Source organism: Larimichthys crocea, chromosome XV, assembly GCF_000972845.2.
Source record: "Larimichthys crocea isolate SSNF chromosome XV, L_crocea_2.0, whole genome shotgun sequence".
NCBI lineage: Eukaryota > Metazoa > Chordata > Actinopteri > Sciaenidae > Larimichthys > Larimichthys crocea.
Genome location: NC_040025.1, coordinates 7744137 through 7757259, shown reverse-complemented (window position 1 = coordinate 7757259; position 13123 = coordinate 7744137). Strand labels below are relative to the sequence as shown.

Sequence of the window (13123 nt, the reverse complement as noted above, 5' to 3'; positions counted from 1 at the left end):
CAGCTATATTTACATAAATTCTTCTGATCTTAAGTGAACAGAAGTGTGCCAGCAGCACACACACACACACAGTGATGGCCTCAGACAACTCCAGGAACCAGAACCCAGGAGCAGGCTCTGCCATCGCTCATCTCACACCCAGGAGTGTGCACTCCTCCCTGGGCAAACCTTGGCTCCAGAGAGCCCCCTCCCTCCTCTCTCGTGTATGGGCCAACCAACTAACCCCCCTGGACCAGGCTCTCCAGCCGAACCTGCATACCCACTCTTAAGCACCCTCCCCTGGGTTATACACCAATAGCCCCGCTGACAGGAGTTACGTGTCCTTGGTACAGCTGAGGCGGTTTCTTGGCCCCTGGTAGACTAGCTGTGGACTTTGCCGTTTTTCCGCCCTCTGCCTGCACGCACACCGGCCATGCGGCGACTCCACCAACTAAGAACGGCTGTGCACCACCACCCATAGAATCAAGAAAGAGCTATCAAATCTGTCAATCCTTTCCATGTCTGGGCCGGGTGAGGTTTCCCGTGTTGAGTTAAACTAGGCTGCAGGCTCCACTCCTGGTGGTGCCCTTCCGTCAGTTCCTTTAAGTTTTATCTTTGCAACCAAACAACCGAGGGGCACCCTGCATGGTTTTTGGATCTAATAAATGCACGCATCCCCGGAGGTCAGCGCTCGTTGGCTTGTATTAGTTCTAGAATATATATAGAATTCTTTTTTTTTGTCTTGTTCTTCTTGCTCCTGTAGTCTCCCAGATATTGTAACTCTCAAGCAGGTAAAGACCCGGGGTAGGGAAGCAGAAGCAGTCAGCTGCAGAAATCTTTGAAAAATACTTTTAATAACATTTTGCATGCATTATTTTCCATGCCCCTGGTAGAAAGGCTCGGTGTCCAGAGGCACAAAGCACCGTTTTCTTCCCTTTTTTTAACATTCCTATTCGACCCTGGCCCGAAACTGGCCCGGAACCAGTCGACTGCTTTTTTTCTCCCCCTCTGCCGTTCTGGGTGTATGGCGGCATGTCTGCACGTCTCTGCCTGTCTGTCTGGATGTCTGTAACAATGATTATTACTACTGCTGCTTCTGCTGCTGTTACTACTACTACTACTACTACTATTGACTCACCAACTAAGTTAACTTCTTAAAATCAGTCAGTCAGTCAGTCACTCGCTCACTCATTGACTCACTCACAGGCAGGCAGGGCCACAGCCAAGATCGAAGCCAAAGAACCATGAACTCATTGGATTCTGCTTCTAAATTCTAAATTTCAAAATAAGTTAAGTTCTACAGAAGATAAGCACGTTATTTTATTTCAATGTAAAGGGGGTGGCAGTTGCTCAGTAGTCCATTGGGGGCTTGGCTTGGGAACCATTGGACCAAATATAGAAGGTGGACTGATAGCTGGAGAGGTGGCAGTTCACCTCCTGGGCACTGCCGAGTTGCCCTTGAGCAAGGCACCGACCCCCCCCACCAAATGCTCGCTGGGCGCTTCTCAGGGTAGCTGCCCATCTCCACCACTCCACCATCTCTCTCCAAAATTGCATGTCTATGCCTTGTACTGCATGTGTGTGTATCTGGGTTTAAAATGCATATAAATAAATAAGGTGTAAAAAGAATTAGAGCAGTGGTTCTTAACCTGGGTTCGATCAAACCCTAGGGGTTCGGTGAGTCGGTCTCAGGGGTTCGGTGGAGCCTCCGCCCTGGAATTTTTTATACCATTTGTTACAACATATCTTTGTGAGCAATCGTTTTTCGAGGATGCTGGACATAAAAACTAAGAAAAGGAACAGACTTTGCTGTGAAAATGACATGAGACTGGCACTTGCCAAGGTGAAGCCACGCATATCTGAACTGGTCTCTCAAAGGCAACAGCAGAAGTCACACTGAGGTAAGTTGTTGTGAGTTCATGCACTGTGTTGGTGTTGTTATTTGAACAAGGTGATGTTAATGCACGGTTCATTTTGTGCACCAGTAAAAAAAAAAAATCATATTTTATTTTTTTACTAAAGAAGGGTTCGGTGAATGAGCATATGAAACTGGTGGGGTTCGGTACCTCCAACAAGGTTAAGAACCACTGAGTTAGAGAGAGAGAGAGGGAGAGAGAGAGGCAGACACACACACACACACACACACACACACACACACACACTCTCTCTCTGCTGTATACTATGAGCCCTGGCCGTGACGTCACTCTCCCAGAATGCATGGCTTCCAGCGCGGCGCCCAGCGGTCCAGGCCCGGACTCTAACAAACATCTTTAAAGTTGATCCAAAATGTCGATGTGGAGGCGGAATGGAGGCTGGACTGAAGAACTGGACTGACGCACACTCGGTAAGTAGCCGTGTGTCCGTGTCTGTTTGAGCTCTAGCCTGAAGTTTAAGCCCGCTCGGTGAAAACACACACACCAGGAGTTAGCTCTGCCAGGACAAACTCCGGCAGAAGTTCGTGGAGCGCTCATCTTTTGTTTTTTAAGCAGCACGCTGCTCTCGGCGAACTCTCTTTAACTTCACCCACAGCCGAGCTAACACGATGTTTTGTTGGACAGAAAGCCAGCGGGAGTACGGACGCAAGCAGCCGAGCAGCCGAGCCGAGTTTCTAATCCGCCGCCGAATTTAGTGAACGCAGCAACGGGCTAGCAGTCAAATTTAGCCCCGGTCTGGTAGTGACCCCGTCCCACCAGGCTGCCACTTCACCCCGGGCTTGCTCAGCCGAGCTGTCCGCGGCTTGGTGGAAGTGTTTCCCCGCTTCTTTTGCCTTCAACGAGACGAGAGTGTCCGCAGCTATAGCTGAACACAGTAAAAAGGCTTTAACAGGGGATAAATAAAAAAAAAAGTGTTAAAGCTTTTCATGGCAGCTCCATGTTGAGGACCCACAAGATGGCACTACCAGCTCCCATCACCGAGTCATCAGTCAGCCCGTTAACGGGACTGACCGCAATCAGTGACACAGAGAAGAGGAAAAACGTTTTAATATACAAATAGCAACTGAAGTACTATTATTTGAAGTGAAGCTGGTCATTCTGAAGCCTGGTCCCTCTCCTGACAGGCCTACAGTTATAATAAGTTCATAGGCAATATTTTTCTTATTGTAAAGCCAAACCCAACACTGTCTACCAACATGTGCCATGTGTCTGTGTGTATGAAAGCAGGACAGACAGAAGCACTGACTATATTCTATATTAATGTATCAACACTTTTTCTATACACACATATAATGTATATATTTATTTATGTGCTGGGGAGTGGACTGGGACTTCCAATAGTGCAAAATCAAAAACATTTTATAACACAGTATGTCAGGGAGAGTAGATAGGTTTGTTTTTGAATGTGCAGTCTCTGGCCTGGAATACATACATACATACATACATACATACATACATACATACATACATACATACATACATACCAGTGATGCGCGGGTTGATCCAAATTGAGCGGGTGCCCGCGGCCGCCCGTGGTCACGGGTCACCAAACAATATTTTTAATGATATTCGAGTCGCGGTCGGTCGGGTCGTTTGAAATAAAGATGCCGAGTAAAGTTTTGTACTTTATGTAGTAGACAAAACTTTCTGTGAAATACACAGACTTTATTGGCTGAATAACTGGCGCGAAGATGCCACGAGCTCTACAGGAGGTAGAGAAAGTATAGACTACTTTTTAAAGTGCGGGTCAGGAAGTGGGTTGGGTACAATATTTCACGATTATTTGCTACGGTTCGACTTCGGGCGGGTTAGTTTAAAACGTCGGTCGGTGCAGGTCCATCAAACATGGACCCGCGCATCACTGATATACATGTGTGTAATGACTGAATTAACCGAGAAGAAACTTTGATACCTACAAGATAGCCATGTTGTAACAACCCACAGTCCAAAAAACTTCAGATAAGAACAGAACAATGATTTTCAGTTAATGCAGTACGAAGATATTTTCTGTTGAAACTAAACATGACCAAAATCAACACAGCAGCATACGTGAAACAAGTTCAAGTTAACAATGAGATGATGCTCGTTCCACAAAGAATCACAGGAAAATCAGTATGGTCATTAAATAGTTTAACACAAACCTGAAGAGACACATTAAAACTCACCACAAACAAAGTGAGGTAAGTTCAGCAAAAAGCCAAGTTTCTTTAAACCCTTCTGCCTCATTAACCTTAAGAAAAAAATCATTAGAGTTGATGCATAATCCATGAATAACGAGGGTGTTAATAAGAAATTTTGTCACTCATCTTACTAGGGACAAAAACATGACCATGACTGCACAGAATTATGCATTCACTTTTGAACACTGGCATCAACATTTTTAATTTGTACTTTTTTACTATTTTCCACTCGATCTTAAATGTTCGCCCTGAGGGGAAAAATACATTTCTGGGTTTCATTAGTGGAACTTCTGCAGTATTATGGAGTACTGCAGGTCAGTGAAGCAAATGCATGCAACTATAATAGTCGTTGTGTGTTCAGGGCTCAACAATTCTGTCTGGACCGACTCCTGTGAAAAGTACAAGAAGATGCATAGTGTCATTACATGAACAGGAATGATTAAATGCAACATGCAGCTATTCTAATGTACAGCTTTTACTAACATGCTGAGAACTGAGCAAAGTTAACGATGACTTAAGCAACTTAACTACTAGCTAATATTAACTGTCTTGCTACGTGAGCTGATGCCACACAGCCTGCTTTGGTTTGTTACAGTGAGCTAGTTGAACTCTTGGCCAGTAGAAAGCAGTCAGCGAATGACACGACTTGGCTTCACTCAAAGGACATAAAAGCAAATAAAAGAGTTGATCGAGGCCAGTCTTGAACAGTTATTTAGCATCATGAATACTACAGAAGCATCCACTGTCATACCATTCCCCAAGAAAACTGGCTCCTCAGAACTAAATCGCTACCAGCCAGCTGCACTCACCTCAGTAGTAATGAAATGCCAGGAGTGCTTAACATTAGCCTTTCTAACTGTTGGACCTATTGTTTGTAATTTATAATTGTTATATGGCTGAAAGGGGGACTGAGGATGGACTGAGGATGCTGTGGCGTGGCTTCTTCATCAACCTCAGTTCCCATTTCAACACCATTCAGCTCCACCTCATGGTGCTCACAATTTGACATTTTAATAGCTTGAGACGGATGGAGATGACTTTAAAGATTAAAATGCTGAAAGAATTTTGATTGTGAAAATGTAAACGTTATTACCACAGTTCCATCTTCAGATCAATGAGTGCCATTTTAAGTTTGCAACCCACCTGCCCATTTTGGTCAGAGTTTGTTTTTTTGCACAAATGCTTTGCAAAGAAAAATAATTAAAAAAAGAATGAGAACAAAAACAACTGGCTGCTTGGAGCTCGAATAAACAAGCTGGTTCATTTGTTCAAATGTGATCAGATTTGTTCACTGGCAAAGCACTAAAATGAAGCAGTGTGAAAATACTGTGACCTGCTATGACAGGTGGCTAATGTATCATAGTGAGTTAGTGAGCTCATTTTAAATCATGATATGAGGTTTCCATCATTACAGTCCATGCTCCAGGTTCATATTTCAATGTCTATATTTAATGTAAAATAGACTTGTCAAAGGAGTAGCTGAATATATTTCATACACCAGTGGCAGGAACTTTCTTTTCTCGCAGCAAATGATAAATACATGTTATGTATACAACATGTAATGCATGTGTGACCTGGCTCTGATAAACAGCAGAAAGAAACAGGCCAAGACTGATTGTCTAGTTTTTGCATTAATAAGTATCCAAGACAAGCAAACAACTTATACAACACTAAACTTATGTTAGTGTTAAAGTTTGTTCTCTTTCATTGCTCAGTTTGGTTATGACAACATTTTAGTGTAGTAATAATATAGTGTTTAAATAACTATAAATAACCTGTGCCCTGAATTTTAGTGTGTTCTTATTAATTATACTGCAGATGGAACATAACACGATAAGTTGAAATAATGACCAGAAAAATAAAGATTTTGATGAAATAAATGAATGAATACTTTATTTTCCTCAGTGTTGTAAATCTGTAATTCTTTTCACACAATTTTTCATCAAAGTCATCAAAGAAGCATTATTATATTTTATACAGTTTATTATTATTATTATTATTATTATTATTATTAGCGTATTCTTTTTCAAAGCAGTTCTAGGGAACAACACCCTCTCTTAGTGGATCTCTGTTTTTCTCTCTACTACTTGGTTAGCCGTTTGCCTGGCTGTCAGTGAACCAAATAACACTGTGATAAGACAAGATACGTGTGCGTGTAGATGATACAGTAGTGTTAAGTGCTAAGCTGTCTGTACTACACAGAGCAGTAAAAAGTGCTCAAAGTTTCAAAGGTAAGGCCTTTTTCATTGATGTCTGTTTGACTGATACTGGACTTTTGTGATAGATGCCAACTGTTATTTATTTTTTCATTTATTTAGAGAGGAAAGCTTAAATTTTTGGCCTTGAATAAAATGGGATGATGATTTTTCACTGATAGCTTTAATAAAGTAGAGTTAAGTAAAGAGTTAAATATTCTTCAACATAACATTGAGTAATTCAACAGATACAGTGTCGGACATTTCAACTGAATCAGCAAAAAACTGAGTTGATTGCAGAGAGCTGCTTCCTCTTACTCTCACCAGTATGACAATCACACACAAGCCTTTTTTTTCCTATAACATTTATGCCAATGTCGAAATATCTGCGATGGGTCAATATTGGCCGACCGATATGTCTTCTGTAGCCAAAATATATACAGAAGATAAATATCTATTGTCCACAGATTTGTGGAGAAAAATGTGAAAGTTACGTTTGGCTTTTATATAGTTATTGTTACTTAAAGGTCCAGTGTGTAGGATTTAGTGACATCTAGTGGTGAAGATTGCAACCAACTGAATACCCCCCTTCTTAGATGATGACGATGGTGATAATAATCATATCTTATGTCTTATAAGTATTATATAGTGTGCTAAAAATGTCTACCTATATCGTACACACTGGTCCTTTTAAAAGTCAGCTGATCCATGCTCTTCACAAGTTGACACTGTGTGTTTTTGCTTTGTTTTGCAGGTCTGTAAAGATGATGAGCTCCCTCTGTGATTCCGTTTCTGTGACTGCGGTCTTCTGGGCTTCTGAATACTAAAATAGATTGTGGGCCAACACAAGAGCTGTCCTCAGGAAACACACAGAACCAGTCAGAGCATTCAAAGCTCCTCATCACCGCAGCCCTTTTGGGGTTGCTATGGCAGCTGCTGTCACAGAGACCAAGTGCTGGACACAGGCTTGCCTCAGTAAGGCAGGACAGACCACTAGTCATTGCCGCAAGAGACCATCAAACAGTCAACAAACAGCACTTAGCATTAATTCTAGCACTCTAAGTTAACAAAACGACCAAAGGTCCCGTAGGCTGATGGTCAGCTCTCTGGAGAATCCTCATGAGTCTTGTCTGTGTCTGCTCAGGCTCTTGGCCAGAGTCTCTGTGCAGCAGCAGAGCCAGTACTGTTCCTTTTGTTAGACCATGTTCCACCAGCAGGACCATCTGAAGAGCCAGCTGCAGGAGAGCCATCCAGCCAGCAGGCAGCTCTTCCACTGCCAGGAGTGTGGGAAGCAGTACAACACACAGCTGGGTTATAGACGCCACCTGGTGGCAGCCCACGGTGCCGCAGCAGGCCTGCCCTGCCCAGAGGGGGCACCCTCCCTGCTGGAGCACCTTGGCAGCCATATTGACAGGCCTCCACCGTCAGACGGAAACACAAACACTGCCGTGCCGGTGAGAGAGAGGAAGTACTCATGTGAGAGATGCGACCGCCGATTTTATACTCGCAAAGACGTACGGCGTCATGCCGTGGTGCATACTGGACGCCGCGACTTCCTGTGCCCACGCTGTGCACAACGCTTTGGCCGCAGAGATCACCTGACCCGCCACTTGAAGAAGAGCCATGCCCAGGAGTCAGGGTTGATGCCACCCTGTACACCCAGCACGCCTGTGGCTACACCGACCCCTGCCCCCCAGTGTCCAGTGAAGGAGGAGCCCAGCCCTGTGACCTCTGATATGAGTTCTGTCTCCAAGGAGCCTATGGAGACTTACTCCAGGGACATGTACAACTCCTACCCCATGGCCAATCCTGTCCCTGCTCTGGGGCACCCTCATGGCCTCATGCAAGGCTCCTTGTCCTCAAGTATGGGTGTTGGTCGCCACATGACCCCCCAGTCTTCTCACCCCCACCACCATCATCTGCAGCCCCCCGCGGCTCCGCAGCAGCAGCCCTACAGCAACATGGCCAGGTACCAGCACGGATCTACCTCATATCCTCGTGCTGACGTGGACAGTTTCCTGCTGGACCTGCAGAGCGCCCCCCCACCTCACCTGAGCGTGGCCAACTCCTCTACCTCTACTTCTGTCTCCCCTCAGAGGGAGGTGCTGGGTGAAGGGGTGGGTGCTGGTGGTGACCCTCACCTGCTGTCTAGGAGCCCTGCTATCTCCTCAACCGAGCTGTCCTGCACCACTAACATGGACCTTGGTCCTCTGCTGAGCTTTTTGCCTTTCAGCCTGCCGCCCTACAGCCCTCACATGGGGATGGGAGGGTTAGTGATGAGCTACCCACCTGCCACCACCACCACTTCCTCTCCATCCTCTTCTACTGGGCTGTCCTCCCAGGCCCCAGGGCCTTTCACTTTCTTCCAGCCTCCCCAGGCTCATGTACCCCAGGGCCCCGGAGCCCACAACCACAGCCAGCTACCTCAGGCATACAGCAGCCCTGCTATGAGCACTTCCAGCTCCCTACCTCACTACTACCAGGCCTTTCAACAGTAAGCAGTTCTGTTCCCACAAATGTTGCCTTCACACAAGCTCATGGATTGTTCATGAAAAGGGTAAAACATGAGACCGGCATCTTTTATTGTAAAACAAATGTGTCACTTTAGCCTGTCAGCGCTAATGATGCTAATCTTAGTTGTTTTTTGTTGAACACAACAAATCACCTCATCAGTATTACCTCATTATTTAAAAAGGAAGCTTGAACCTTTGAGGAAATGTAGATGGTCTCACTACAACCAAAATAGAATAGTACTTCTTTTCATCAGACTTGTTACCAACAGTGGATGCACTTAACTCTTGTCACAGGTGCTGCACAATGTGTGTGAGTCATCCAGTTTTAGCTTATTATGGAAACTGATACAGTGTTAGAGAATCTTTTATCTAGTCATGTATATTGTTTAAGAAGTGTCCCCTTCCTTACTGAAGCTGATTGAGATTTTCTCATTTTAGAATATTGGAGCATAAACTGCCTTATGGAATGAGAACAGCTGGTGTAAAATTGGCTCAGTTACAGTTAGTAAGTACAAGTTTAAAAAAAAAGAAAAAAGAGCAAAAAATTTAAACAGCACTGTCTGAATATTATATCTAGATATGATATCTGGTGGTCAACCCGTTAAAATATGCAGTAAACTTTCAGTAATAATAGTAACTGATGTGTCTGTAGTACCTGCATCAGTGGATCAACCATTATTTCAATGGTGTCAGTCTAACCCTTTCTGTGGAATTCAGTTAGGCCTTGTGGTCTATTTTTATGTCTGTCATGGCAATCAATTCAACAGTTAACAAGTATTGTGAAGCTCAGCCATGCAGACCAAATCTTGAAGATACTGTAAACCCATACAGTAATCTATGTCACACACTGTTACTGGACCTGCAAAAGCAATTGAGTAACATCAGAATCTTAAATTCTGAAGATGAAGAAAAAAGAAACGGAGCTCCAAGTTAGAATTCCACATTGGAAGATTCTTCAATGCATTTATGAGGTCACATCAGCATGGCGACAAAGTCTCATGCTGCTGTATTTGCTGTATTCCACAACATCACTAATATTAAAACGCACTTAGGTTTCATTTTCAGCATGGCAGGTAATACCAAATCACACTGCTGTCTATGTGCAAAACAAGTTCTGACTTCGTGGACTTGAACATTTGGCATGCTAGGTACTGTTCAGACAAAGGCGTGTTGCTCAGAAGAAATGTGAAGAAATGAACTCCATGTGTTCAATTTACTGTGTCATTTAACATAGTTCCACTTGTGAGACACTGACTGCAAGTGGCTACCCATAGGTGACTGTGGTCAGTCACACTTCATCTGTTTCCCCCCTGTCCAGCGTACTCCCAGTAACCTTAGTGTGCCTTTCTGTCTGAACGGGGCCTCAGAGAGCAGCTGTCTGTCGTATGACCCGTCATGTTAAAAGGTCAGGCTGAGAACTCTGCAATGTACAGTTGCCAACACTCTGTGCTACCCAGGTCACTGTCCCTTTTTAAAATCCATAAAGGCACATATTTTCTGTAGTGTTCTGGAAATTAGTTTCGACAGCCATCCAGCAGAGCCCATACTGAATTGTTCATGTAATTTGTTAGAGAAATAACAATTCACGTGGTGGTCGCAGATGACCATCCAAGAACTATGACACTTCCTATGATTGAAAGATGGAAAGCTTTCACCACAAACCATCCTCCAACCTGTGGGAGCATAAAATATTTTCAATTTCACTTCTATGCTCACACCTCATGTTATAGTAAGGAACATAAAAGCACTTTGTGATATGTTGATCTATCTATATCAGCCAGCCCAGTCTATATTTCCATATTTTCCATAGAGAAGGTGGAAGCCTAGCTACATGATGTGACCTGGGACACGTGGGAACAGCACTGTAATTTAGGGGAAGTCTCTTCTGCATACCTCTTTTGTACGTTTCTAACTGGACCACTGGATCCGAGCAGGTTCTAACCTACTTGTTGTGAATGAAATTCTGAATAGAATGCAGCATAAATCCGACAAAAGCCTTCCAGAGCACTTGTACCTATTTCTGACCTTTTTACTATGTCACTGTTTGTACTGACACCCATTCCTCCGAGGCTGTGGTACTGGATCTCAAGTGTTTCTGATGTAATGAGGACTAAAAGGCTACCCCACCCACCCACTCTTGTCCTGGCCTCCTGTGTGCTCAGGAAAGCCAGAGAAGGGACGCAGTTGAGGAACTGTTGGTCTGTTGAGATTCAGTGTTCCTTCAACACTGCAGCATGAGAAAAAAATGGATCTTAACATGGCAGCCTACCAATAATGGACGCTCCACTTGAGAAATTGGTCAAGTGTGGTGGAGATAGAGGAACCCTCCTGCTGGATGTTGTGAGTGATGTGAGTTTGGAAAGAAGATATTTAGGGAGAGTCTGATGATCGTGATCTCTCTTCTGTCACCTTAATTCCATGAACTTTATGTTGAAGGACATTTCTTCCTAGCATTGAAACCAGCCTCCAAGTGTTGCACCAATGTCTTAAAATGCTACTGTTGTGCCTCTCTAAGAGTGTCTAATCTCTTGACAGGGTTTAAGCACTTATGACATTTCTAGAAAAGGATGAATTTGATCTGTACCTCAAACACGCAGAACTGTGGGTTTCTGTTTTTATTTGTATTTGCTTCTAGTTATTTTTGGCTCTTGTGCCATTAGATTGAAACTATAAAGGTAGATTTTATGAATCTAAACTCTTTATTTAGCAGCAGACATTGACATTATAATTCAGTCAAACTTTCTACCTCTATCTTGTCATATCTTTGTGCAAAATCATTAGACATAGTTTTAACCTGTAACAATTGGGCAGTTTTTTTTTCTTTCTCTCTTTCTCTTTTTTTTGTTTTTACCACTGTTGAAGATGGGGTTATGTTCACAATTCAACTTTGAAGGACCAGGTACACACAAGTCCTGTTGGTGTATTCCAGGGTCAAACATTGTTCTCTATACTTGCCTTTAATGATATTTCTACTTATTTACTACCTCAGAAAGAGACAGGTGACTGTCCATCTAACTGCAGAGAAAATGTCTGTGTAGAGTTTTATTTTTGTCAGAAGAAGCACATGTACTTTGTAGCTGCATAGTTTTTTACTGAGATTAGCTCACAGCAGAATGATGTCTAGTGCAAGTACCAGTTCACACTGCACTTGCTTTTCTGATGCCATCTCTGCCTCCTCAGTCTGGAATGTTGAATCTGGCCTCAGTCTAAGGGAATTCCAGTTACATGTTAGGATTTACACACAAGACTTTGGTACTGTGGACACTCACTCTAAGCATTTCACCTGAAGGCAGCGTCGTCACTAACTATTCCAAATTGATGTTCCTGCTCTGAGTAATGCAGACTTATCAAGAACTATGCCAAACACTAGCTTGGGTCCAGCCTTGCCGCTGTGCTGCTTCTCTTTAAGATCATTGTGAATTGATACTTGCTTATCAATACACAAGCAACCTGAACACATCACTGTGGGTGTGGAAAGTGATGGACATTTGTCGTTTTCTGACTTGTATAAAAATGTCCATCTGATGTCTCCGCCTACAGCAGACAGCTGAAAAGTTGAAGGTATGCGCCACACGAGCATTCCAAACTGAAGGTAGAGATGTAGAGATTTGGTGCAGCGCAGAGATACAGAGAACACCGGGATTCATTTCACTAAATGATCATTCAGTACTGTCGGGTTGCCTGCATTTAGATCGGCTCTCAGAACCACTACAATGCAGGTTTCACCACCTTTAACTTAGATATGTTTTGCGTTAGGTGTTTGTATTATCACTTAATAGATTAGAAGACAGTGAAAAGAAAAGGAGTTGTCATTTTCTGATTGTCTGAGCATAAAGTAATACAAAATAAATCTTTAGATTTCCACTGTGTCCCTGTGCTTTATTCGGATGGAGATCAAGCGATATTGTGTACAACCATGATCTGATCAACAACTGCTTTGGAATAAAAAGGTGTGTGTGCCAATCGAGAAAATTCAGAATGATTGATGTTTGTCTCATCAAGTCAACACAGCAGAAGAGAGTATTGAACAATATATAATAATTTGTTTGAGGACACCAGCCAAGCTGACAGCCTTGTGGAGCTCCAATATTGATAACACTTGATCTCTGTACAGTTGTATACGACTGAATTAAAAAGGTATGACTGACAGCTACAATCAACTAAAAGCAGCTGAGCATAAGCTCAACCAAGTGAACACTGGCAGTAATTAGTGTACTTCATCCACTTTCAACATAGATACCACATGCTTCAAGGTGTTACCATCACAACTGAAGTAAGAGTATATGAACAGGTACATGTGTACAGGTGTGTGAGAAACATTG

At 43.3% G+C, this 13123-nt stretch overlaps 1 protein-coding gene across 1 annotated transcript; it reads left to right on the top strand.

Moving 5' to 3' along the window:
* The first annotated feature begins 2163 nt into the window (after nt 1-2163).
* Nucleotides 2164-12663, top strand: LOC104932319 (zinc finger protein PLAGL2-like). The gene is made up of 2 exons (XM_019259931.2): nt 2164-2323; nt 7043-12663. The coding sequence occupies exon 2, from the start codon at nt 7491-7493 to the stop codon at nt 8784-8786; it is 1296 nt and encodes a 431-aa protein (XP_019115476.1). The 5' UTR covers nt 2164-2323; nt 7043-7490; the 3' UTR covers nt 8787-12663.
* Nucleotides 12664-13123: the final 460 nt, after the last annotated feature.

What these genes read in the sequence shown, in the direction of transcription:
- LOC104932319 (XM_019259931.2), top strand. Translation starts at nt 7,491, where the DNA reads ATGTTCCACCAGCAGGACCATCTGAAGAGCCAGCTGCAGGAGAGCCAT.